Here is a 24908-nt window from a genome sequence, read left to right as displayed (position 1 = left end):
TAATATTATGTTTTTTAAGCCTTAAATTCAGGATGTTTCATCATATCATCAGCCAAAAACACAAAATGTGATTTATTTTGAATTTGTTTAATATAAAGTGGATTTTATCTGTGCTGATTATCAGTGGCTGGTTTATGTAAAAGAATATTTTTACCATATATCTTTATTACCATATATGGTAAAAATGACATCACCGTGAATCAAACAGCATCAAAGTGGACAAAAGTGGATATCCTGGTTTGAACTGAGCATCGGGTTCAGGTCAGACGACCTCTGCTTGACCTTTGGTGACCTCTAGTTTTGGCTGGGAAGCTCCTGTGAAACAAAACCACACAACTTTACTCCACTGCAGCACTGCCGTTCTCATTTATTAGACCTCTTTATTCTTTTTTAAACGATTCTGTTGACATTCTCACTCACAGTAAAGGTGGAAAATGATTCATCTGTTCGTGGATGGGAGGAGGCTCCTCCTCCAGCTGACCCCCGTCTCTGCACTGCATTCAGCCCTGGAAGAGGCTCAACACGCCCGTGCACATGCTTCAGGGATGGGGTGGTTTAATTGTTCTTTATGGGAAGAGCCGTGTTGGTGGAAGAGTCCTGTCAGAGTTGCTAGTTTAATATAGATCCTCTTCTAGTTCCTCCTGGAGCTGCTGTTTCTCCTCTGGTTTGTGCTTCCCTCAGCACTGTGCTGCTCCTCTGCTTCTCCTCTCTCTCCTGTCTGCATCAGCTTCACCTGTTATTAAATCATCTCCAGGTCAGGATGCTCCCCTTTTGTGGGACGTTTTACTTCTCTTGGGGACGGAAACATACACACTTGTATACGTTCTGAGCTGCGATCCTTGAATCACACATGATTCCATTAAATTATTCAGAGCACATGAATAAAACGCGGCTGTAGCGTCGATCCTGAGCTGATATTCAGATATTCAGATATTCACATGAGACGATGCGTCTCTCTGGGTGGGGCTCCCATTTAGTCCTGATAACTCAACATCAGTGAACTTCACATTAAAGACCCCCCCCCCCCCCCACCCCCATCAGCAAAGCCCCTTATCCTCCGATTATACACTTGCTTTCACTGGCTGCAGCGCCACCTGGTGGTGTGATTACAACAGGCTCCCAGACAAACGTCCACAGAGCTGATTAACGGCTCCTACAGGCACATTTTTGTGACGGCTTATTTTACAGTGCTCAGTAGTTTCAATGGTTACATCTCCTGATAAAAGCCCCCACAGCTCAAAAAGAGATTGGATAAGTTTTGATTGATTAACTTGGCTGTAGTTCGAAGAAGCAACGGGACGGATAAAATACCGGCCCATCGACCCACGCTTGATATTGCTGGAGATGTTTGAAGTTCTCACCTGTACCCAGGAGCTTGGTGTCATCAGCAGATAGAGATTTCAGTGTGTCAGATTCATATATGTCATGTGACACTTACAGGACCCAACATGGATCCCTGGTGGACGCAAATGGACCAGGTTCTCTGGTGGTATCTCATGTCAATTCTGTCAAATGTGTTTAAAGTCTATAAATACCCCGACGGCACGACTGGCCGTCTAAGTCAATCGTATTTGTCTAAGGAATCGGAGTCTGTCACGAAGATTCCTCCTGGAGTTTGGGAGAGCTGCGACAGCAGAGCGGCAGGTCGGTGGTGAGGCAGCGGCGAGGAGCTGGAGTTGAGGCGTTGCTGTGAACCTTTCAGCAAAAGATGGAAAGAGTAGAGGAGCTCTCAGGTGTTGCTTGTTCCCAGGAGGGTTGGAGACAGCAGCCGCAGCTGGACGTGTTAAAAGGGTCAGCAGACACATTCAGGGGGGATTTTAACATTGTGCATAAAAAACAGACTTTTCTTTTCAAGTTTGACTTATCAAAGGTGGTTTTAACGAGACCTTAAGGGTCCTTAAGGGTGCGCAAAGAAATAAAATCCACCTGAAACATGCTTCTGCTTTGATTCCAGCTTGGTTTGGACAGTGATGCAGGACAGAGTGATGCAGGACAGAGTGATGCAGGACAGTGATGCAGGACAGAGTGATGCAGGACAGAGTGATGCAGGACAGTGATGCAGGACAGAGTGATGCAGGACAGTGATGCAGGACAGAGTGATGCAGGACAGTGATGCAGGACAGAGTGATGCAGGACAGTGATGCAGGACAGAGTGATGCAGGACAGTGATGCAGGACAGAGTGATGCAGGACAGAGTGATGCAGGACAGAGTGTTGCAGGACAGAGTGATGCAGGACAGAGTGATGCAGGACAGAGTGATGCAGGACAGTGATGCAGGACAGAGTGATGCAGGACAGAGTGATGCAGGACAGTGATGCAGGACAGAGTGATACAGGACAGTGATGCAGGACAGTGATGCAGGACAGTGACGCAGGACAGTGATGCAGGACTCACTGTCCCCCTGCAGCTGGACGCAGCAGCTTGTCTGGTTCAGACCTTAAAGCTCTGCTCTTCACCCCAGAACACATTCACCTGATCAGGTCTTCTCTCCTCCTCCTCCTCCTCCTCCTCCCCCCTCCTCCCCCCCCCCGCACAGAACAAACCCTCCCTCATCAGGGCTGGATGTTGGCTCACCGGGGCGCAGATCCAGACCTGCGTGCCAGTGCGCGCACTCGTCCTCGGTCGGAACCGCTGCAGATTCGTCGGCGCGGAGTTCAAATTTGGCGTCGGTAAATGAAGATCGTGGGCTCGGGATGTCTCCAGCTGTGCTCTCGGTGTGGCGCTTCCTGCTGCCTGTTGCTCTGCTGCTCTGTGAGTACCCGAACATCGCACCTGCTTTCCCGCAGTGTTTTAGTCGCAGTGTCGAGTCCCGCCCGCGCGACAGTGATGGATCAAGTCCTGCCTGAAGTGTCTGAGGGGAGCAACAGTAACCGGATCCGAGCTGCTCCTCATCACTCGGAGCTACAACAACTTGAAGGTTGTTTCTGCAGCAGGCGCGCGCGCGCGGGGGGGGTCCGATGGGACGGACTGGTCCCAAAGTTGGTTACAAGCGAGCGACTCAAGTTGCTGTGCGGCTGAAACCCCCCCAGCAGAGGGAAACGGGCGCGCATCAGGCTGAAGGGAGCGCGCAGCGGTGGCTGAAGCTCGCCCCCCCAGATACCCCCCCACCCCACAGACACCCCCCCCCCGCTTGATGTCAGATTGTTGCGCATCATATTGGGGGTGCAAAGACCGTTTTAGTTGAAGTTAGTTGTCGGTTTCTGCTGACTTTCATCATTCAGAAGCTTCTTGTCCTCGAGTGTTTCCGCCATAGTTAAAAGCTTTCAGCTGCTCACTTTGTTGTCAGGGGTGACGGTGACGCGCACGCAGGACGCGCACGGGCAGAGAAAAGGCTGCGGGTTCTAAAATTAAGTGGGTTTTTTATGAAATGAGTTAAGCCTAACCCCCCAACAGCAGATTTATGAATCTGAACTTTGCTCAAGTTTGAGAGAAAATGACGATATTTCTGAGAGTATCGCGAGACTCGAGACAAGACGCGCGGAGGATCGTTCAGAGGACAACTGGGGAGACAAAAGGTTCAGAGTCTCGATGTGGATCCCAAGAGCTCTGATGCGCCTGATCTGACATGGACAGTCATGTTCATGTGTCTCCATCTGCTCATCTGTCCATGTCCTCATCTGTCCATGTGTCCACTTGTCCATGTCCTCATCTGTCCACATGCTCATCTGTCCATGTGGTCCTCTGTCCATGTGGTCCTCTGTCCATGTGCTCATCTGTCCATGTGGTCCTCTGTCCATGTGTTCACCTGTCCACATGCTCATCTGTCCATGTGGTCCTCTGTCCATGTGTTCACCTGTCCACATGCTCATCTGTCCATGTGGTCCTCTGTCCATGTGGTCCTCTGTCCATGTGCTCATCTGTCCATGTGGTCCTCTGTCCATGTATTCACCTGTCCACATGCTCATCTGTCCATGTGGTCCTCTGTCCATGTGCTCATCTGTCCATGTGCTCATCTGTCCATGTGCTCATCTGTCCACGTGCTCATCTGTCCACATGCTCATCTGTCCACATGCTCATCTGTCCATGTGCTCATCTGTCCATGTGTTCACCTGTCCATCTCTCCATGTGTAGTTCTGTCCACGTGTCCACATGTTTGCCTAACTGAGGGGACAACAGACAAAGGTGAGCCGCCTAAAGAGGCTGCATCAGTTTGGTGATATTTGGCTCCACAGCGCCACCTATCCCTCTATGGCAGTAGTGCAGACAGAAGACTGCACAGGAGGACACGATGCTCATAGCTTCCTCTATAGATGGTGGAGCTATAGGTGGGGGGGGGGGGCTGCTGCTGCCCTCTGGGTGGGGGGGGGGGGGGGGGCTGGATTCTGCAGCAGCAGCACCATCCACACCTTCATGAGGCTGGAAAGCAGCTTGCTGAGGACTCAGTTGTGGTCTGAAGTCTCTCCAATGCCGCGGTCACATGTTCCACCAGGCCTGCAGGTCTGAGGACAGACGGAGGAGATTTCTGCTGCCCTGTGGGACAACGCGTCTCGCAGGGCAGCAGCGGGACATCCGAGGTCCATGCCGCTCAATCCCAGCAGCCTCGTCCATCGTCCAGTCCACCCATCTCACCCCCTTCGTGAGGCGTCCACAGGGAACCCTGCAGGACATCGTTCCTCCTGTTCTCTCTGTCCACAGAACAGCTCACACAACAATATGGAGTTAGAAGTTAGGAAGCTAATCCCGTCTGGGATGATGGGATCTGGGGTTCTGCACCTCTGCACCCGCCGCACACACACACACACACACACACACGTCACCACCGACACGGCGGCGCTACGGCAAAAAGCTTCACGTGTCGATGCTGCGTTGAGCGAAGCTCCGCCCACTCAGTCAGCTCCACGAACTACCAGAAGATAAACACGCTTAAGTTCCCATTCAACTCCCGCTCTCCGTGAGAGGAAACCACCACGCCGGTGATGCGATGGGCCTCTCGGGGGGGGCGTGATCCCGTGGGGATAAAGATGAGATAAAATGATAAAAATAAATGATGAATGAGTCCCATCCGCTCGGGGAAGCCTCTGGAGAATCCTCTCAGAACATCACAACAGTCCCGGGGACGCCGCCGCCGCTGCCGCCTGTCTGTCATCTCCTGCGTTCGCTCACTCACAGGAGCCATGTGCTCGTTACGGATTCATTCGGGCTCTTTGTTCCCCGCCCGCTCCATCGAGGGCTGTTGTGCCAGAGCGTGTTAGCAGCTTCCGCTTTACAACCGTCCAAATGAGAGTTTTACAGCACTTAAACTGCAGATGTAAAGTAGCAACAGTCGCTAATGAGGATTTTCTTCCCCAGGATTTGTAGCTTTAACCAGCCCCACCGCCGAGTTTGAAAGGATTAGCATATTTTAAAATCGAGAAGGATTGTTTGAACAGATTTGGTTGGCAAAATGAAGGTTTGGTGCAGAATCTGATCAGCTCAGCAAGCAAACGCAGCTCTCCAGTAGCAGCAGAAACACAGAGGGAAGCTTTAGAATGGAAAGGAAACCCTCGATCAACCACCAAACTTCAGGTAAATAAAGAAAAATATCATTAAAACGCAAGTTACGGCATAAACTTTTGTTCAAAATTGTGTCGTCACACTGGTGGAGGTCAGAATAGCGCCCAGTCAGCAATAGCCAACCTTTGCATAAACACATAAACCTGTAAACAACAAATACTTTGCTACACATTCAGTATGTAATCAACCCAAATGAGGCTGTCTGAGATCACGACTCTGAGCTGATGAGGAGGATCGTTGTGTTTAGCCCCCTGTCGTCAGTGATCCGGGATCTGTTCCTGGTTTGGATTCGTTATTGAAAACATCCGTTACGGGCCCATTAGTTCGACACGTGTGCTTTAGAGGCTGAAATAAACGAAGGTGGATGCTCTCCTAACGTGGTCGTAAAGGTGTCGGCTCCTCACACCTGAACACGCAACAGTGTCCTGTCATCCCCACGATCACACACGTTTGGAAATAAGTGTCCAGAAATCCGCGTTGTTAGTGTAAAATCAGCACGTGTGGGGCCGGATGTGTCGACGGGGCTGTGAGAGACGGACCTTTGTTGCTGTGAGGGCTGAAACGGATCATCGGGTTCAGGTCAGACGGCCGATCGGTTGGCTTTTACACACGACCTCTGCTTGACCTCTGTCAGGGAGACAGTCAGTCAGTCAGTCATAGAGACTCCCCAATGTGCTGGGATATTCGTGAGGCCAGTTTGAGCTGCTAGCAGCATCTGTTCGTGGATGGGAGGAGGCTCCTCCTCCAGCTGACCCCCGTCTCTGCACTGCATTCAGCCCTGGAAGAGGCTCAACACGCCCGTGCACATGCTTCAGGGATGGGGTGGTTTTAATTGTTCTTTATGGGAAGAGCCGTGTCGGTGGAAGAGTCCTGTCAGAGTTGCTAGTTTAATATAGATCCTCTTCTAGTTCCTCCTGGAGCTGCTGTTTCTCCTCTGGTTTGTGCTTCCCTCAGCACTGTGCTGCTCCTCTGCTTCTCCTCTCTCTCCTGTCTGCATCAGCTTCACCTGTTATTAAATCATCTCCAGGTCAGGATGCTCCCCTTTTGTGGGGCTTTACGTATCTTTGGAGCTGCAATCTTTGAATAACACAGGATTCCAGCTATTGACTCAGGAATCATGAATGAAATGAGCCAGTTGTGTTCGAATCCTCTCAGAACTAGATTCCAGATTTGGAATTTCACACTGAAAGATCACCGATTATTGTCCTGTTGGTATTCACAATCTATCGGCCAGTCGATGCATTATAACTGTGTGAGATCAATCCTTGAAACACAACCAGATGAACCTGTGAAGTAACAGAGCAGAAGGTGTGAATGTTGCAAAAAAGAAGCAGCAGAGCAGCAGCAGAGTAGAAGCAGCAGATCAGCAGCAGCAGCAGATCAGCAGCAGCAGAGCAGCACCAGCAGAGCAGTAGCAGCAGAGCAGCAGAGCAGCAGCAGAGCAGCACCAAAGCGCCTCACTTGGGTTGTTGTTAGTTCCAAGCAAAAACAGGAATCTGGCTCAACCTCTGCAGAAGACTGATCCTGTGTCTGCTGATTTACAATGAAACTGCTGCCCCCCACCCCCCTCGGTGTGTGTGTGTGTGTGTGTGTGTGTGTGTGTGTGTGTGTGTGTGTTAATTGCTAAATGTGATAAGTTACAGCAGCAACTTTGGGCTCTGGTCAATAAAACTCATTAACTCAACAAGAGGGTCAGTAGCTCTGTCTGCAGTAATACACCACCTATTTTGTCTTCCTCCCAGATTTGTGTGCGCGTGTGTGTGCATATGTGTGTGTGTGTGTGGAAGGGGGGGGGGGGGGGGGGGGGGGCATGCTTCCTCTGCGTATGCATGTGTGTCGCCACCCAATCAATGGCTGAGTTCAGTGCATTCCATTTTACAGGAGTAGAGCGAAGGAACTGAAGGAACACACACACACACAAACACACACACACACACACACACACACACACCCACACACACGCACACAGTGTTACACACTCCTATTTTTCAACATAATTACTGTCTTATTGGGGAAAATAACTGCACATGAGTGTCAAAGCTTGATCGTGATATGAGAGCAGCACGTTCACCGGCAGGTCCGTCTGTCTTCTCATAATCAGCTGATTTCATCTAGATTTCACAGATTTCCTCTCGGTGTGCTCTGCCCCTTTCTATTCCTCTCGGTGTGCTCTGCCCCTTTCTATTCCTCTCGGTGTGCTCTGCCCCTTTCTATTCCTCTCGGTGTGCTCTGCCCCTTTCTATTCCTCTCGGTGTGCTCTGCCCCTTTCTATTCCTCTCGGTGTGCTCTGCCCCTTTCTATTCCTCTCAGTGTGCTCTGCCCCTTTCTATTCCTCTCGGTGTGCTCTGCCCCTTTCTATTCCTCTCGGTGTGCTCTGCCCCTTTCTATTCCTCTCGGTGTGCTCTGCCCCTTTCTATTCCTCTCGGTGTGCTCTGCCCCTTTCTATTCCTCTCAGTGTGCTCTGCCCCTTTCTATTCCTCTCAGTGTGCTCTGCCCCTTTCTATTGACTGACCCGGGTGACCGTGATGAGCTCACCGGGTTAAAAGGCCGAGTTTTCTGGCTCTTTCTGGTGTTGTTGTGTGTTGCAGAGCTCACCCTCACCTCCTCCCCTCCAGATCTGTCTATTTAATGCAGATTTTTTGCTTCGCATATCACAAGTACACATTTTTTCTCCATTAATCTTTTATTGTATTCCCATCGTGAGCTTTGCTGGACCCGCCTTTAACCGAATAAAGCACTGTCAGTGTGTATTATTAAAACTGGGAGGACAGGTGGGGAACCGTCGTCTATAGGAAGAAATGGTCCAGCAAAAATCCTGAATGAGGGTGTTCGGTGTTCACTTCATGGAAGGTCAGGTGGTCTGATGGGTCCAGGTTCAGCAACATTATGGGCCCAAAGAATGAGGTCCGACTACCTGAAGATGCTGAATGACCAGATTCTTCCATTAATGGAGAATTTCTTCCCTGATGACATAAGCATATTCAAAGATGACAATTTCAGACATGAATCTTGTGTCATTGCAGAAACTTCTGGAAACAAAGTCGCAGTGAATGTGTCCGTAAACAAGGCTAACGAAACATTCGCGTGCGTGACTCTTGTTTGGTAGCGGAACCAGCATTTTTATACAGAGTTCAGTCTTCTGGGTATTATAAGAAGCTGCTGTTGAACCCGGTTGTTCTTCTCCAGAGGCTGTGGAACATCTTTTTAGAGGCCAGTAGCCACAACAGTCTGTGGTGGAGGTCAGAGGAGTCTCTGCTGATGTTGATGGCTCAGTGTTTCTTTTTGTTGTTTTGGATGGGAGAGGGTGAAGTACCGACGGTTTTTCTACACACGATGATCGTCCTGTCCACACCCTGCTAGACCCTGACCAGACGGAGATGCAGCTGTTCGGTATGCTCCCAATGGGGCCTCTGTAGAAGGTGGTGAGAATGAGGGGGGGGGGGGGGGGGGGGGATTAGCACCCCAAAAACTCTACTGTTGAGTTGTTGACCCGGAGTGGTATGTTGCTGGACTGGTTCCTACTGAAGGCAACAGGGTAGGGTAGGGTCCCACGATTTGAGGGAATCATGTGACATATGTTTACTGTAGTGGTGGTGTAACGGTAGTAGCAGATGATGTGATTGGGGTTAAGGTGGGTCCCTTAGGTGGAGCTCTTACGTGGAAAATCGTGGGTCAGGTGTGCGAAAACCATCGTGCAGCAGGTGGCTGCCCTGTGGGCTGCGGCACATCTCAGAGTTGAGGAAGAAGCAAAAGATTCAAAACAGCTTCATTTTGTCAGGAATTCTTATTTGATATGAAACGAGCCAAGCGTGGCGTTGAGGACTCAACTGAAGCGCTGGGACCAGCTGGGACCAGCTGGGACCAGCTGGGACCAGCTGAACTTACTTGGCCCACTTTTGAGGGCCTTTCTTTTCCTATTCTGAGTGTTGGTTATTCAGTCCACATTCTGGCTTTTCCTCTAGGCACCACCATTCCTCGATCTTATCCTTGCCAACTTTTCTTACTAGTTCCTCCCAACTTTTCCTAATCCTTTCTTCACAGCTTCCTGTGATCCCTTCTTCATTATCCCCCCCAGCTTCATGTCTTTCTCAGTTTCTCAGATGGGCTCCTGCTCAGAGCAGGTTCCAGTCCTCAGAGGGTGGAGTCGTTCGTACTCGACAAAGAGCATCTGGAGGGATATATTCTGCCTTGGTGTTCCAAGTTCTTATCAATATTAACCGAAACAACTCAACATATTTTAAAACTTGAGACATTTCACCATAATTAGACCTTTTCATTGTTTGTCATGTGCTCCACAGGTTCACAAAGTAGCAATCAGAAACAGATTCCAAGCAGCTACACCTTTAAAAACAGCAACAACCTATCGCGTCCCTATTTCCTTGAGCTGCTCCAGAATAATAACCCATCATCTCAAATCCTCTCCTTCCGCCCAACTCACCCTCCAATCTGCCCAACTCAGAGTCAAGAGCCTTCAGCGGCTCGCCTCCCCTCCTCCCGGGCTCTCTACCACAGCACATAGAATGTTCGCCGTTGTCTCACCACCTTGGGGCCTATAGAATTAAAGTGCTACATTTTATACGGGACTCAAATGACTTCACTTTCTTTATTCACTTTTAGCTCCTCCACAACATTTCCGTTGTGCTTTTTTCTGTATTTCCTTGTTTATTGTTTATTGGCGCTGGTTGTGAGATCAATGTGTCCCCTTGTGTCTGAACTCAAAGTCTCCGAAAATCTGTTCAAAGAGAGAATCTTTTGGCCCAAATCTCATTGTTAATAACCTGCCAGAGCAACTATGTGTGACATTCATCACAGGAAAATGGCTGATAATGAATGATCCACCTGTCTGTGTGTGTGCCAGCTTTGATCGCTGTGGTGTTAGCTGCTTCAGAGTTTAGGCCACATTAATCATCTGTCTCACTGTTTTGTGTTAGCACAGCAATTGCAGCCGGTGTAATTGGCTACGCACCATCACACTTAAAACCACCAGAATGCATTACTGGGCAGCTTTTTCCTCTCACTAACTGGGAATTCATAAAGCACGGGGTATTTTGAACGGGAGAATAAATAAGGGCAAACTTGGCAATTAAAGGAAAATAACATTAGCAGGTGGACGTCAGAGAAAAGCTCCAGCACTTCCGCAAGTTTCTTACTCTCATTGTTCGCTGTTTTGGTTTTAGGCTTTTTTGTATTCTATTAGTTATTTGTTTTTCACACTTGAGTTATTTGAACAAAAATGCAAACACAAAGTATCACACATGAAGAAAAAAGGACAAAAGAAACAAACCAAAAAGTAAAAGAAAGACAATCGAAAAGATGGTGTTTGCGCCCTGGCTTGTTGGGCTTTGCCCCCTGTGCTCTAGTTGTAGTTAAAGGTCGACCTCAGGCTGAAGCTGTACTTTATAGAGGAGAGGTCGGGGGGGTATTTGGCATCGCTGTCAGCAGCCTCCAGGGGGTTTTGTATCCAGTGTAGGAGGTTATATGTCTTAAAGGTTCGCCTTAAGGTTCCGCTCGAAACATCTGGTGTTTCCTTCATTTAAAAAAAGATCTGTGTAGTTGAGCTGAAAGAGTCGACATCTACATGATCTCAAATTACCGTACGGTGATAAGAACGCACCAGAAAGTCTGGTATCTAAGAGAGAAAGGTCCGTTTGGGAATATGAGTGGTGGACATGTGAGAAAAGGGAATTTTTTATTGGAAAATGTGCGCCTCCGTGGATCAGAGAGGCGCAGCTCTTTTTCAAATGAATTTAGTGACTTAGCAGAATTAGTAATGTGGGATGTGGAGGAGAAGTCCAGAGCAGGAGTTTGCACAAAATGAAGGTCCCCCATTAATAATGTAAAATGCCTCTACGTTGAAAATCGAAGTGGAAACCTAGAAATGAATTGCTCGTCGTCCCCATTTGGGGCATAAATGCTTGATAAAAGAACTTGAGTATTGCACAGCCTCCAGCAACAAATCGACCAGCAGGATCAGGTAGAACATTCTCGACCTGACATGGAGCATTACTACCAATGAGGATGGCAGCAGCGCTGCTCTCGCAATAAAGACAAAATCTCTTTTAATGCCAAAGATCGTATCACCTCATAAGTGTGACACAGCCGAGTGTCTGAGGATAAAAGAAAAGCAGAAAAATAATAATACCCATAATAAATAAGGATGCAGAAACAGAAAAAAAACAAGACAGAATATCAATTTTCAGCCTAAAAGACCTAAGTATGCTCAACAGCTTACACAGTAATAATATGAGGACAGCAAGGTAAGCCGTATTATATGGTGAAAAGGAGCTTTGCATGTGAAAAAGAAAGAAAAGAAATAATAAAGTAAACAGTTTCCCTCTAATGTGCACGGCTGGGAAGCCAGGCAGTAAACCAGCCTGGGTATTACCAATATAAGTCAACATCACAGCAATAACTGGTGCTCCAAAGAGCACATAGAACTGGTTGAGATACATGCACAGGGAAAAAGGCAAAATATCCGTCTGTGTAAGTCAGTTGGCCTCAGTTCTTGTGTCTTGTTCCAGTAGATCCACCAGAAGGTTATCAAAGAATGGCTCTGTGCCTTTGATCTCTTCAGGTGCTCCTCCAGCTCGATGATTCTGGCTTTCAGCTTGGTGTTATCAGTAGCCATGGATGTTACCTGTGCTTCTAAAGACTGCAGCTGCCTACCCTCAGATTCTGAGTCTAAAAACCTCATAATGTTTGCTAGCAGACCTGCTCTGAGCCCGGATAGCATGCTTGCTAACACAGTATTCACAGTATTTTTGATGTTTATCTGGACCTGGAAGCCAACTCAATAAACATCATTAGCCCAGGCGCCATTTTATCAATCGGTGGCTCGGCTGGGAAAAATCCAGAGAAATAATAAAGGAAAATGGCCAAGGGAGCCTTGGAAAATGCTGCTAATCCACCGCCACTAAGTTAAATTGTTCTCTGTTGTCATATTTTCACCATATTTTTTCATTTCAGCCATTTTCTTTCGTGTCCTCGGTCCAACACTCTCCACTTCCATTGTAAGTTGAAACTTTCTTTTGTTAGTAGACATAATTTTCCTTGTGATTGCGGCCTGTGGGACACAGGAAGCAGTGTTACCACCTTATATAGATTTAACATTTGTCTTTGAAGTTTATTTTGAGGGTTTGGGAGTGTATCATTTACCATCAAATATAGACGTAGGTCTAAAGATTCACCCCTCCTACTGGAGATTATGGTGGACTTTAGGAGCCATCTGGGGGAAGGAAACACCCCATGTTGTCATGACGATGACAGTAAAGTATAAAGTGATTTTTTTTTATTAAAAAAAAAGATTTTTCAGCGCTGGTTTTGTAATCAATGCAATGCAAAGACAGTGCTAACATGGAGCATCGACGTTAGCTGTGGCAACCATGGTGACATTTATTCTAGCACCAGTCTGGTAAACTGAGTCTATGGCATCTGTGCTGTCTTTACACCCTTTTATGTCAAAGGTTTGTGACTTTGTCTCACTGCCCACAGGTCCAGCTTGTGGTGCAGAGACAAACTGAGTCAGCACTTTGTGTTTGTCCTGATGGCACGATAGAATATCCTTGGGTGTCATTAGACAGAGGAGAATGAGGAGAAACAACCAGAGAAGTTGAATGGGCTTAAACTCCAGCAGCGATGTGGTGAAGCAATGAATAATTATTTAGCAGCAGTCACCTGCCGGCAGGAGGCCAACCTTTGCCTCATACTTCCTGTCTTTTTGTCCTCCCTTCACGGTTTCTGCCGCCCACTCGAATGACTATCAGCGCCTCTCTTGTTTATAAGAGTCGTTGACAAAATCGACCAAATTTATATCAAGCCTCAACACACGTCAGAGCTCTTCACAGGCTGTAAATCTAAAACTTTGAAATATTACCGTGCCTACTTGCAGGTATCTCTTCTGCCAACTACTGTTAATTACTTTTAATTATGATGTATTGGGGCAGCAGAAGCAGGTGGGCGTCTCATGGCAAGTCCTGTTTAGCTTCCTCTGGCTTCTAATATGAACAGCAGTCATCATTCAGCTCTTCCAAACTACAGTTATTCTACATGCAGATAGTTAAGATTTCCTATCGGGTCAGATTTGAGTGCTGAAGCTTTTCTCTTTACGAATTCCCAGTTAGTGAGAGGAGTTAACTGAACATAGTGACACTTAACACTCAAGCAACCAAAAGTTCCATATTAAGGTTGGGTCAATTAACTGATTAGCAGCTAAGCTGCAAGGTTCAAATGAAATTCAGCTTCCTAAAATTCGCTCTAAATAACTTCTAAGTCTGATGGTGGCTCGCTGAAGCTAAACCCGATGTCTCAAGGCGATGCAGCTAAGCTAAATTTAACAGCTAGAGTTCGTTTGAAAACTTGAAGGTAAGAGTTTGGGATTGTTGTAGTTTGTAGCTCCTAATTCTTTTTAGTTTTCAAGCTTTAGATGAGTAATTAGTTATATGAAGTAAAGTAATTACAGGAAGGAAATTTAATATTCTCCAAATTTAGATCGATTATCCTCCATCGTTATCTCCCTTCTCACTCCTTTTTTTCAGGGTGCACTCACTCCCTTGTGACCTACGGGGTACCCCAGGGCTCTCTCTTGGGGCCGCTTCTCTTCACTACTTCTCTTCTTCCTCTTGACAATATTTTCCACAAATTTAACATCCATTTTTCGCAGCTTCACAGATGACCCAGTTCTACCTATCCAGCAAACCTACCCCCCCCCCCCCCCCCCCCCCCACACACACACACACACACACACCACCACTTTACAAGCAGGTTAAAATGAAGTCATGTCCTGCTTCACCACAAACTTAACACAACAAAACAGGATTTATAGTATTGGTTGTACTTTTAATCTTTTGTTGTTTTATCCCTATTTGACCATGTAAAGTTTCCTTGAGCAGCAGAAGGGCACCACAAATTGAACTGTATTGTTACTGTTGTTGTTCATGTGCAGCAGCCTCTCTCTCTACCACTAATGTCACTCTGGAAAAGTACGTTGGGATTTAAAGGAGCCTCACTCCTTCATGTACCACATTGTGTCTCCCTGTTGTGTCTCTTTAATTAAAGACACCAGGAACAACAAGGACAACCACAGCTTTTCACATCCACAAAGTAGCTTCACCCCCCCTGTGAGCTGACCTCTGAACTATTAGGAACAAGGATGCACATCACTCGGGCCCCACACTAACCTGTTTTCACCTTGATTGAAATCTGACTGTAATGACTTGAAAACCCTTGACTGAAAATACATAAAAAACGAGACATCTTTAAAGTTAAACATATAGAAATGGACAGTTCAAGCTAATATAGGAGTTATAAAATAGTGCCGCAGTGCGATGAAGAGCAGCGGATAATAAACAGCATAACCGAATGTTAAATATGTTAATATTGGGCTAGATAATAATTCCTCCTTCATGACTGCACCAGAAAGGAGAGGGGGGGTGAGAGGGGGTCCGTTAATGACGCAGTGTCCTCTGGGTTTATGACGGAAAGTCTCCTGCAGGGATGGCAGCAGGACACCAAAGTCCTGCACTGCTGTTGTGATAGTTGTGCTCAGCCTCTTTCCTTTGCTCTGCGGTTCCTGAAAGAGGACGCGATCCATTGAGTGGGGAGGCTCTCAATGGACCCATGATAGAGGTCAGTCATGGCTTGTCTGCATCTTGATGCTTTGGAGGAAGTAGCGGGGCTGTTGAGCTTTCTGGACTGTAACTGTGGCGTTGTCTCTGGAGGCCAGATGCTCCCTAAAGTGTAGTTCCAAGAATTTGGAGAACGACCACCAGTGATCAGTGGAGGGGGATCGGTTGCTCTTCCCTTGAATCACCCCTGTGGATTTGAACCTTATGAGAGAGGTTGTGCGAATTGCACCAAGTCATTATGTTCCTCAATCATCCCTAAATATGCTAACCCATCTCTATTTCTGAACCATTGTGTCATCAGCAAATTGAATTGAATGGTTGGGGTGGTAGGATTAGCTGTGGTCCATGACGAGCAACTCAAAGTATTTCATGGCTCCTGGGGTAAGAGCAGCATGACCACAGTCATTAGACAGTGTGGATTTGAGTGTTGGGGAATTGGAACTCTTCTAAACCAGGTGTACACGTCAGCTTTGTAGGAGACATTAATGTCTGGAAAGACGTGTGCAGGACTTCCAGACATGGCCTGGATTGTTGTATTGATTTATCCTTGAGAAGACCCTCCAAATGCTCTAAGCTGAACGCCTGCAGAACTAGTTGGTAAGTGATGACTTCCAAATTCTGCCAACGTCTTACCTGTGAGGTTGTAGCGTGTCACTGCCTGAAATCTTGCTTATTCTCCCTTGTATGAGAGATTGGTGAGATTGGTGCTTTCAAGATATCTCCAAACACCCTTTATTCAAGATATCTGAAATAGGGTTTCAAGATATCCACAAACCAGTTTGATGTCTTGAGTTGGAATCACAACTGGTCAAAATAACATTGTAGATATCTCTAACTGGATTGGACATCTCTTCAATCTACCTAGTCAGAAATCTTGTATTGAGGTTATGCTAAAAAGTGGAAGAAAAGAGCAAGTGGCTTGCTATTCAATCATCGTAATCAATATTGTTTCTGCCTGTCTGTGCACTAGACGAGCTGAAAATAGAGAGGAATCGGCAAAAGACGACTCTTTCATCATCAGGTTCAGTGAACATCCAATGGAAAACCATAATAATGAGCAAAGAATGGGAATGCCTCGACTTGACAATGTCTTACGCAACAATTACGCAAAAACAATAGGTGTAGTAATCCAAGGTAGTTTTGTGTCAACAGGACTGTTTTTCTTCTCTTTTGAAGACGTTTTGCTTTCTATCCAGAAGGCTTCTTCTGTTCCTAACTTGCTAGGGACTGAGCTTGAAAATATAGCCCTTGTGGACCATTAGCATGCTAATAATGTTGGTGGTCACCTATGAGTCGTTGGCAGGGTCATTGGTAGGGTGAGAATCTACACAGACGTCAGGTGTAGTAGGATCTTCACATACTGATTTATTCTCAGACCCTTTCGTTGTGGCTGCTCTCAACTCCACCTAAAACGCTTCTCATGATTTTGTCCTTCGGCTCTGTACTTTCTTTTCGTTATTCTGAAATGGCTGGGCAAATCAGTTGCCTTATTATTGCCACAGGATCTCCAACAAGATGGGCGTCCTCTTTCAGAAATCCTTTGAGCTGGAACACTTAAAAACCCAACTATATTTTTCTACTCAAATTCTCTCCAAAAAAGGGATGACCTACTTTCCGGTGTTGTGAAATTACTTGTTCCCACATCTCCAGCTGTGTCGTACACTCTTTCTTCCATTTATCTTTTATTGATGTACTGTGTCATCCCTTTTAACTCCTCTAACAGCTTGTGTATATTTGATATGTTTCCATGGCTCTGACATGTAACCAAGTTGAAAGATCTTCAGTCTATCCAAATGGGTTAGTTACTACTTTGCTCTTTCCACTTAATGCCCAAGTTGCAAATGTCTATAAAGGTTCTGATTGGTCAAACCAAAGCAGTTTTTACGATCTTGGGACACTAGCAGGAGCAGGGAGGACTTGATGGGGGAAGATGGCAGCCAGGATCTGCTATTTAGAGGCCAGACAGACGAGTGCTCGTGGATGGACGTAATCCATTAGATTAGATGAAAACACTTAAAAAATGTTCTGCTCACTTTGAGAGTTCTGAAGCAGGTGTGTAGAAAAGTTCCCCAAGTCTGCCCTTTGGGAATGGAGGTGTCGTTTCATCAAGTTTCCTGATGCTTCTTCCAAACTAACCACAAAGTGCAGTTGTTTGAATCTGGGCAGAGCCCAGGAGGGATCGATGGTAGAGAGGGATGTTTCCATCAAGTCTCCATCAACCCCTGACAATGACGAGACGATCATCCATGGTCATGGTCCTAATTTAACTGTTGTTACTCGTCGGTACGGTGCAAGTCATGATTCAAGGACTTGTCTTGAGTCTTCACCATGTTTCAGGGAGGACAATGACACTTCCTAAATGCTGTCCTCTTCCTCCAACGGAAGGTCAGGATGAAGCTGATGTTCCCTTGGCTGGAGCAGAGGGCGACCGACTAGGACGTGCAGGCAGAGCCGCTTTCACATCGCAGCACTTCAGCCAGAGGAAACACATTTAACTGTGGAAGGTCCAACCCATTGAGGCTCAGGGAGTCTCTGGGATCAAGCTTTAGATAACCGGGATCACCGGGAGGAACCAGGATAAGGAGAAAATTTAAAAGAGAGACCAGGTGTCAGACTCTCTAGTGCCCTTCAGGGCCTGGGTCCTGTCTCCTACCTCAGGATCACCGAGAGGAACCAGGATAAGGAGAGAATTTAAAAGAGAGACCAGGTGTCAGACTCTCTAGTGCCCTTCAGGGCCTGGGTCCTGTCTCCTACCTCAGGATCACCGAGAGGAACCAGGATAAGGAGAGAATTTAAAAGAGAGACCAGGTGTCAGACTCTCTAGTGCCCTTCAGGGCCTGGGTCCTGTCTCCTACCTCAGGCCCTCGGCCTCGGGGACTTTCCACAAAAGAATTTGAAGCAGGTGCCTCCTGCTGACATAGATAGATACGTAAATCCTAAACTAAAGCTTGAACTAGACTCTCTCTTCCCACTTCGTGTCCTATTCAACCTTGTGGAATTCTCATTTCGTGTTCTACCTTCAGTTTTTTATTACCTTCAGTGAGTTATGAGAGGTGGCAGCGGCATCTTCGGAGGGATGTAGAGGCTACACGTGCACTGCAGGCTCTTCCACCACGTCCACGTTCGCTCATTCATTATTATTTCATGCGATTGCGATCTTGATGTCTACGATGACCCGACGTCCCCCTTTGCCCAAACTTGTGCTCTCTTTGAGACCTACAGATGTGTCCAGCTGCTCCGGATTTTATCGAGCCTCAAACATTTTTCCATGGAATTTATGCTGCATTTCTCTGTGTCGTCCACGCCCGACCCCGCTGATGTGCAGAAGTGTAGGAAAGAATAGGAAAATAAAGACAAATTGCTGAAAAATGTGGGGTGGTTCCCACCCAGAAACAGGCTACCAGAACATGTAAAGTTCATTATATTTATGGTTTACGATAACTCAAAATTGTACTTCAAAATTATGTTATATACAAATACTAACACCTAAAAGGCTGGAAGGGCAACAGTAATAATTCCATGTGCACAGTAATTACTGCTGCATGTAATTAGTGCACATTGTCACTGATCCTGAGTGATTCCAAGGTCGTCATCCCTCGGGGGTCCCCTTTTTGCCCCCCCCCCCCCCCACCTTGAGTATTTGCCTGTCTTGCCTGTTGGCACCTCTGGCTATTGATCTGGTTATTTGATCAATCAATTAGTGGGACGTGAAGCTTTCACCATGGGCTCCACGGGATTCGTTCGATACGACAGCACAAGAGCGACGCAAACGCAACATTAGACAACCACGTGTGTTGAATGACTCCACCTTTTGCCTTACACATATATGATAGAGTCATAATGTTGCAACAGAACAGTATCGATTGATTGATTTAATTAGGCTCCCCTTCAGCTAATTACACATCAGCTACTCCTGCCGGAACCAACCAAACATTCACAATTACAGCATAAATAAAGGAAAAACAGATTACAAAAACAGCATAAACTATATCAAAATGACAGGTGTAAAGCGATTAAAAGCACACATAAATCACCATTTTTGACTGCATCCAGAGCTCCAGTACATCAGAATCTTAACCTCTGTGTGTATAATGGACAGAGCTGATGTTTCGATCGATTCCTTGTATGCGGAAGCCTGATTTTCTGGATTCACACCTCAGCAGAGGGAACACTGATACTGCGTAAAAGCTAATGCACTGATATCAGCATACATGCTAACATGCTTCTGCCTGTTTTTGTGTGTTTTCTAGTGCTGGGCCGAGACTCTGTAGCTGCAGCCCGAAGGTGTCACTCCATCTACAAAGGTTTTGCTCAGTGTCTCATGGCTCTGGGAGACAGTCTGACAGACAATGCCCGTAGGGACGAGGACACAAACGAGATACACTCCATCTGTAGGTCAGTGTGTGCTTGCAAGCACATTATGAGACATATTTTCTACTTCCACAAGGTTGCTCGGCTATCTGAAGGCGTCCGAGCTGCGTGTCTGAACCTCTGCGACGCCTGTCTGGCTTATCCAGAATCATCTCACATGTTTTAATCATAAAGTAGCACCTCTTTCAAATTACTTCTGTGGTTCAAAATAAGTTGAAAAGGAGTGGAATGACCTTACAAACCTTTTCTTTGTGGGAGGGGGGTGAAGTGTAGGTGTACTCTGTCTCTCAAAAGATTCCTTTAAAGCAAAATCTAAACTCTTTTAGTAGCTGCTTCATATAAAGTGTTTGAATCTTTATCGGATGGCCGATACAAGAAAACAAGAACAGTCTTAATTGTCTGATAAAAGTGATCCAAAATTCCTGGAATAAAGCAAAAGTACTTCGTTATAATGTGGGAGGAGTGTGTGTGCGTATGTGCGTGCGTGTGTGTGTGTGTGTGTGTGAGTGAGTGCCTGAGAACACAACAGTACACACACATCAGCATTTTCCCCCAGAAAATTTTCTTCCCTTAAACCAATTATTCCAGGGTGGCCACACTGTCAACTTGCGCACGCACACACACACACACACACACACCCGCACACACACACACACGCACACACACACACACACACCCGCACACACACACACACACACCCCTCTTTCTTTAGAACGGTGATTGTAGAATACCAGATAAAGAAAACCCAGTTTAACTCAGACTGGTCTCCATTTACGTCAATAAAAGTTGGTCATTCATCCATCCATTCATTCATTCATTCATTCATTCATTCATTCATTCATTCATTCATTCATTCATCCATCCATTCATCTTCACCTGTGGCTTCCCCGCTGACCTCTGATGCTGCTGGTGGCCCCTCCACATGGCCCTTGATTCAACTGCTGGACCTTCACCACCTCCAGTGCTGTTGCTGGAACTTTCTGATTCCTTTCCCAGCTTAACTGAGAATAAAGTTTGAGTTTGTTTTGTAGAAGGCTCTGAATGTGGCCGAGCTCTCCGGGGCCATCAGTCCAAGGGCGATGGACCTCTTTGTGCTCTATCTCTCAAGGTAAAAGACCAAGAGAGCAACCTTCCTGTTTTCTGTCATTGTACAAGCGTGGATATTTTCAGAGAACTCATACATAAGAGACAATAAGAGAAACTGTTTCTCTGTAATGGCATAACCCTCCTTCCTTGAAAGGAGGTTGACCTTCAAAGTTATTTTTATCTGTTGCTGTGTGACAGAAGGCTAACCAGAGCTACACGCATCCAATGGTTTATCCACAAACGTGGCGGGAATTGGACCATCAATGCCGACGGGCAATATGGCGAATTTGGACGACCAAGCAGATTTCAAATGTAGACTTGTTGTTGGCAGTACAAATGACCATCTGCTCCATTTTGTAACTTCATTTGGATTTAATTAAGATGATTAAGATGAATTGGAGGCTTTGGGAGTGGTGGAGGAGAAAATAACAACTGTACAGGTGTGTGTGTGTGTGTGCGCGTGTGTGTGTGTGTGTGTGTGCGTGTGTGTGTGTGTGCGTGCCTCAGCATGGCCCTGCAAACTACCATGGTACCACTCTATTTCGGTTATTCCTTGAGGTACCAATTAAAGCACTAATCCCCCAACCCTGCCTGTGAGTGTCGTCAAACACAGCTCAGTGTTCCCGCTTTCCCCCAATTTACTCCTCATTTCTGCTTCTTTACATTTTCCATCCCATCTACATACTCCTGCCCCCCCCCCCTCCTCTCTTTTCCCCTCCCTTTCTTTTTCATCTCATTTGCTCTATTCAGAAATGGATCTTAAAGCGTTTATTTTCAAGCCACTTAATGAGGAGGGAGGTAGCGCCGTGCTCCCAGCTGAAGAGCCACAAGCGTGCGCGCACACGTGCACGGGACTCTGCAGCCTGAATAACAGGCTGGGATTTGCATTTAGGCCAAGGCTGTTCCATTGTCAGAACCCTCCCAGGAGTGCAGCGCTGCTTTTTATTTCCCGTACTCCCGATGAGCTGCACGCAGAAACCCAACGTGGCGCCACAATAGGGGCCGTGAAAAGCAACGATAAAAGGCCACAAAGAGATCATTTGATTTGCTTCAGCTCCACAGTCGATCCTGGGCTGGGCAATAAAAATGTACAAAGCAATAAGGTAATTATAGATCGCATTTAAACAGTACAGATCAACAATTACACCGTGTCACACCCGGTTGCTGCACACTCTCATGGGTCTTTTCACGCACGACTGCGGAATTATCACGAGTTGACGTGTGTCAGAATCCAGGGGTGTGCCAGGTGAGATGACGGAATGGCCGCATCGACCCCCCCATGATTGAGCTAGAGAGGATGTCGGGGTGGGACGAGCACCCCTGGAAGCACTCAAACTTCCCAGCTCTCCTGATTGGTGGAAAATGTGTGCGTGTGTTTGGCATTTTGCTAGCAAAAAGTGTGTTTTAAAGTAAGAACCAGAGGAAACAGCTGGAGCAGATGGGGGGGGGTCTAATGTAAACCAAGGCATCCAGGTCAGCGCATTGCCTTTTGCATGTGTTGGGAGTTATCAGGCAAAATGGGGACCAAAACATGATGCGGGCCAGTTTGAAAACTGTGTCTTCCTTGGCCTAATGTTGAGACCCCTCCCACCACAACTGGGAGCCAATCACAATTGACCAGATTGGAGCTGTGGTTCCTGGACAGATACGTGGTCGCCAAGAACTGGGCGTGGCCTCTAGAGGGCGCTGCGCCGTGGTCCAACCAGAACGTTATCGGCCAAACAGGAATGGCCCCGTTTCAGCGCCAACATGGGGCCGATTTGAAAACTGTTTGGCGGCCTTTCTTCCAGGCAGTTAGAAGGTTGTGGGACTCCAAGGGTGGAGTATGAAACATCAAACAGACAGGTCTCGGTCACATGACCGTAGAGATTATGCGGACTGGCTTGGCGTGAGGTTTGGTCAAAATTTGTACGAGTAATATCAAGAATTGTGTTTTGGAAAAAAAAGGCCTCCTGGTGGCGCTGTGACGGAGGGACCGGTTCTTCCTTGACCTCCAGGGAGGGTACGTGCAGTGTGTCATGCCAATTGGTCCCACGGTGCCAAAGATTACACACACACACACACACACACACACACGGATGGACAATGTGAACAATGCTTTCGACCTTCGGAAAATGTGGCTGGATGTTATTGGAAGCTTGTTCCATCCACCAGGGACTGCAACAATTTAAAATTCCATTATCTTCTAAGATATTTTTAGATAGTTGCCTGGTTGCCTATCTCTCAGCATCACCCCCGACAGTCTCAGAAATAAGTCTTCTGCATGTTAAGTGGCACACGGAGCAATAAATGTCTGTTGTTCTCCGACACAAGTAGACAAGGAGGGAATACAGGAAGCAAAGGGAAGCTGGGAATCTTCCCCTGACACTTGAGTTGTTTAAGTGCTAATTTGGAGCTTTTGCTGCTGCTGCAGGAGTTCCTGCTTTTCTACTCTTTAGTTGAACTTTGCTGTCAAAGAGCAATGAAAAGCACCCGAGAGCTGAAGGTCTGGAGGCTCGGGGTGTCAGCAGAAGCACGATAGCAGCAACACTGGCCTATTCTCAGGAGGAGCTATTACTGTAAATGCACACACACCCACACACACACACGCACGCACGCACGCACGCACGCACACACACACACAAAATGCGGTAGTTTTCTGAGCAACATACTGCATAGAGTTGTGTGTTTTCTGTCTATTTCATATATATAATTATTTCAGGTCAGTGCACTCTACACGTGCAGCCTGCATGACGACCGCACGACGACTGCAGGACGACTGCATGACGACCGCACGACGACTGCACGACGACCGCACGACGACTGCACGATGACTGCAGGACGACTGCAGGACGACTGCAGGACGACTGCAGGACGACCGCATGACGGCCGCATGCCGACCGCACGACGACCGCATGACGACTGCACGACGACTGCAGGACGACTGCATGACGTCAACAGTGCAAATTAGTGGGTTTGCTGGACACCCATCAATCCAGAAGAAGGTGTCTCCAGTATTCACGGACATCTTCAACACCCATTGTGCCAGCATGCTTCAAGGTCACTGTGGTGGTGGTGGTGGGGGGGGGGCTTCTGGACCACTATTGTTGGTGGGGTTAATTGTTGTATCCAAGGTAGTTTTCTATGTCAACTGGACATAGAAAACTACCTTGGAAACAATGACCTGGATGATTGAGAATCTACACAGACGTTAGTTGTCGTAGCAAACAGACAATAATAACAATCACCAACACACTCTTAGCCCGGGACGATGCTGATAACACACCCCCCCCCCCCCCCCCCCCCCCCCCCCCCCCCCCCGATGTCCCCCAACCCTCAAACCCGCCGGTGTTGTTTCTGGCATGGGAGCATCGGACCAGATGAAAGTGGGTTGATCCAGCAGCTTTTGTAGCGGATCATTTCCTCGTGTGTCTCCTCGCTTTAGCCTGACTCGGTTGTGCTCCATCATCCATGTGTCTCTTTGTCCAAGGTCGTGGGATCAGTTCCACAGCTGTGCCAACGTGGCCATGGCCGGCTGTCCACAGGAAGCCGCGGTGGTCTGGGAGTCTCTCCGCCAGGAATCCAGGAAGATGCAGTTCTCCGGAAACCTCTACGACATGTGCTCCAACCGCCAGGAGCTGCCAGCAGGGTCCCCATCAGCAGGCGTCACGCCCAGTCAGAACCGGATCAACCAGGAGTCCTTAAGGGGCCACGCTCCACCTCTGGACGGGCTCCAGTTCCTCCTGATCAAATTTCCTCTTCTCCTACTGGTGTGGATGATTGTGAATGTGGAGGATGAGCGTGACTAGGTGTGAAATGGTGTGTTTCCCTTCCCAGAGGTTGGTTTTCTTTGGGCTTGGATACGTCTAGGTGGCACGTTCAGAGAGCCAGTCTTTGTAAAGTATGTTTCAACAACTCTTCATGCATTTTCATGCATTTTTGCCATTTGCACAATTCTGTTGGACGACACAGTCATTTATGATCCCTCGTTTCTGTAGCTAGCGATACAAATGCCTTGATTCATCTCATTTCTGTGGTTGAGGAAAATACTTGAATTTGATACCAAAATCCAAGCAGAACATGAGGAAATTGATGTTTACGCAGCTGCTCAGATTCAATCAGCCAATAAGGTTGAGACAGCTGCGATCTGTTCGTTGGGAGATCAATATTGTTGCTAATTGGTACTAATAAAGTTGCCTTTTCTTTAATCACACTGTCTTTTTCGAATGACCCCAAATTATTTCAATCTTTTAATGCAACAACGTCCTTTTTCCCCAGAACGGTGTTAGGTTTTAATGCAACAAGGGCCTAAAGGTATTTTATTGGACTTTTATAGTTGTTGATGTGAGGTTGTTA

At 47.1% G+C, this 24908-nt stretch overlaps 1 protein-coding gene and 1 long non-coding RNA gene across 5 annotated transcripts; one reads left to right on the top strand and one right to left on the bottom strand.

Annotated features, from left to right (window-relative positions):
* Positions 1–105: 105 nt before the first annotated feature.
* Positions 106–2708, bottom strand: LOC115251125 (uncharacterized). Of its 2 annotated transcripts, none has more exons than XR_003889680.1 (4): positions 2575–2708; positions 1362–1774; positions 421–733; positions 106–315 (listed from the first exon to the last, which is right to left on the bottom strand). It is a non-coding gene; the product is annotated as an uncharacterized lncRNA (long non-coding RNA). The 2 variants fall into 2 exon arrangements; XR_003889681.1 differs by having other exon boundaries at positions 1362–1695; positions 2575–2693.
* nrn1la (neuritin 1-like a) lies at positions 2559–24845 on the top strand. 3 transcript variants are annotated; one of them, XM_029842333.1, is made up of 3 exons: positions 2559–2751; positions 19367–19511; positions 24043–24840. In XM_029842333.1, the coding sequence occupies exons 1-3, from the start codon at positions 2694–2696 to the stop codon at positions 24359–24361; spliced, it is 522 nt and encodes a 173-aa protein (XP_029698193.1). In that variant the 5' UTR covers positions 2559–2693; the 3' UTR covers positions 24362–24840. The 3 variants fall into 3 exon arrangements, with proteins under 3 accessions (XP_029698193.1, XP_029698194.1, XP_029698195.1); XM_029842334.1 differs by lacking the exon at positions 2559–2751 and adding an exon at positions 5265–5505 and having other exon boundaries at positions 24043–24845; XM_029842335.1 differs by lacking the exon at positions 2559–2751 and adding an exon at positions 8618–8883 and having other exon boundaries at positions 24043–24845.
* The last annotated feature ends 63 nt before the right edge of the window (positions 24846–24908 follow it).

Source organism: Takifugu rubripes, chromosome 9, assembly GCF_901000725.2.
Source record: "Takifugu rubripes chromosome 9, fTakRub1.2, whole genome shotgun sequence".
NCBI lineage: Eukaryota > Metazoa > Chordata > Actinopteri > Tetraodontiformes > Tetraodontidae > Takifugu > Takifugu rubripes.
Note: the sequence above shows the minus strand (reverse complement) of the source record. Positions and strands in the feature narration are given on the sequence as shown.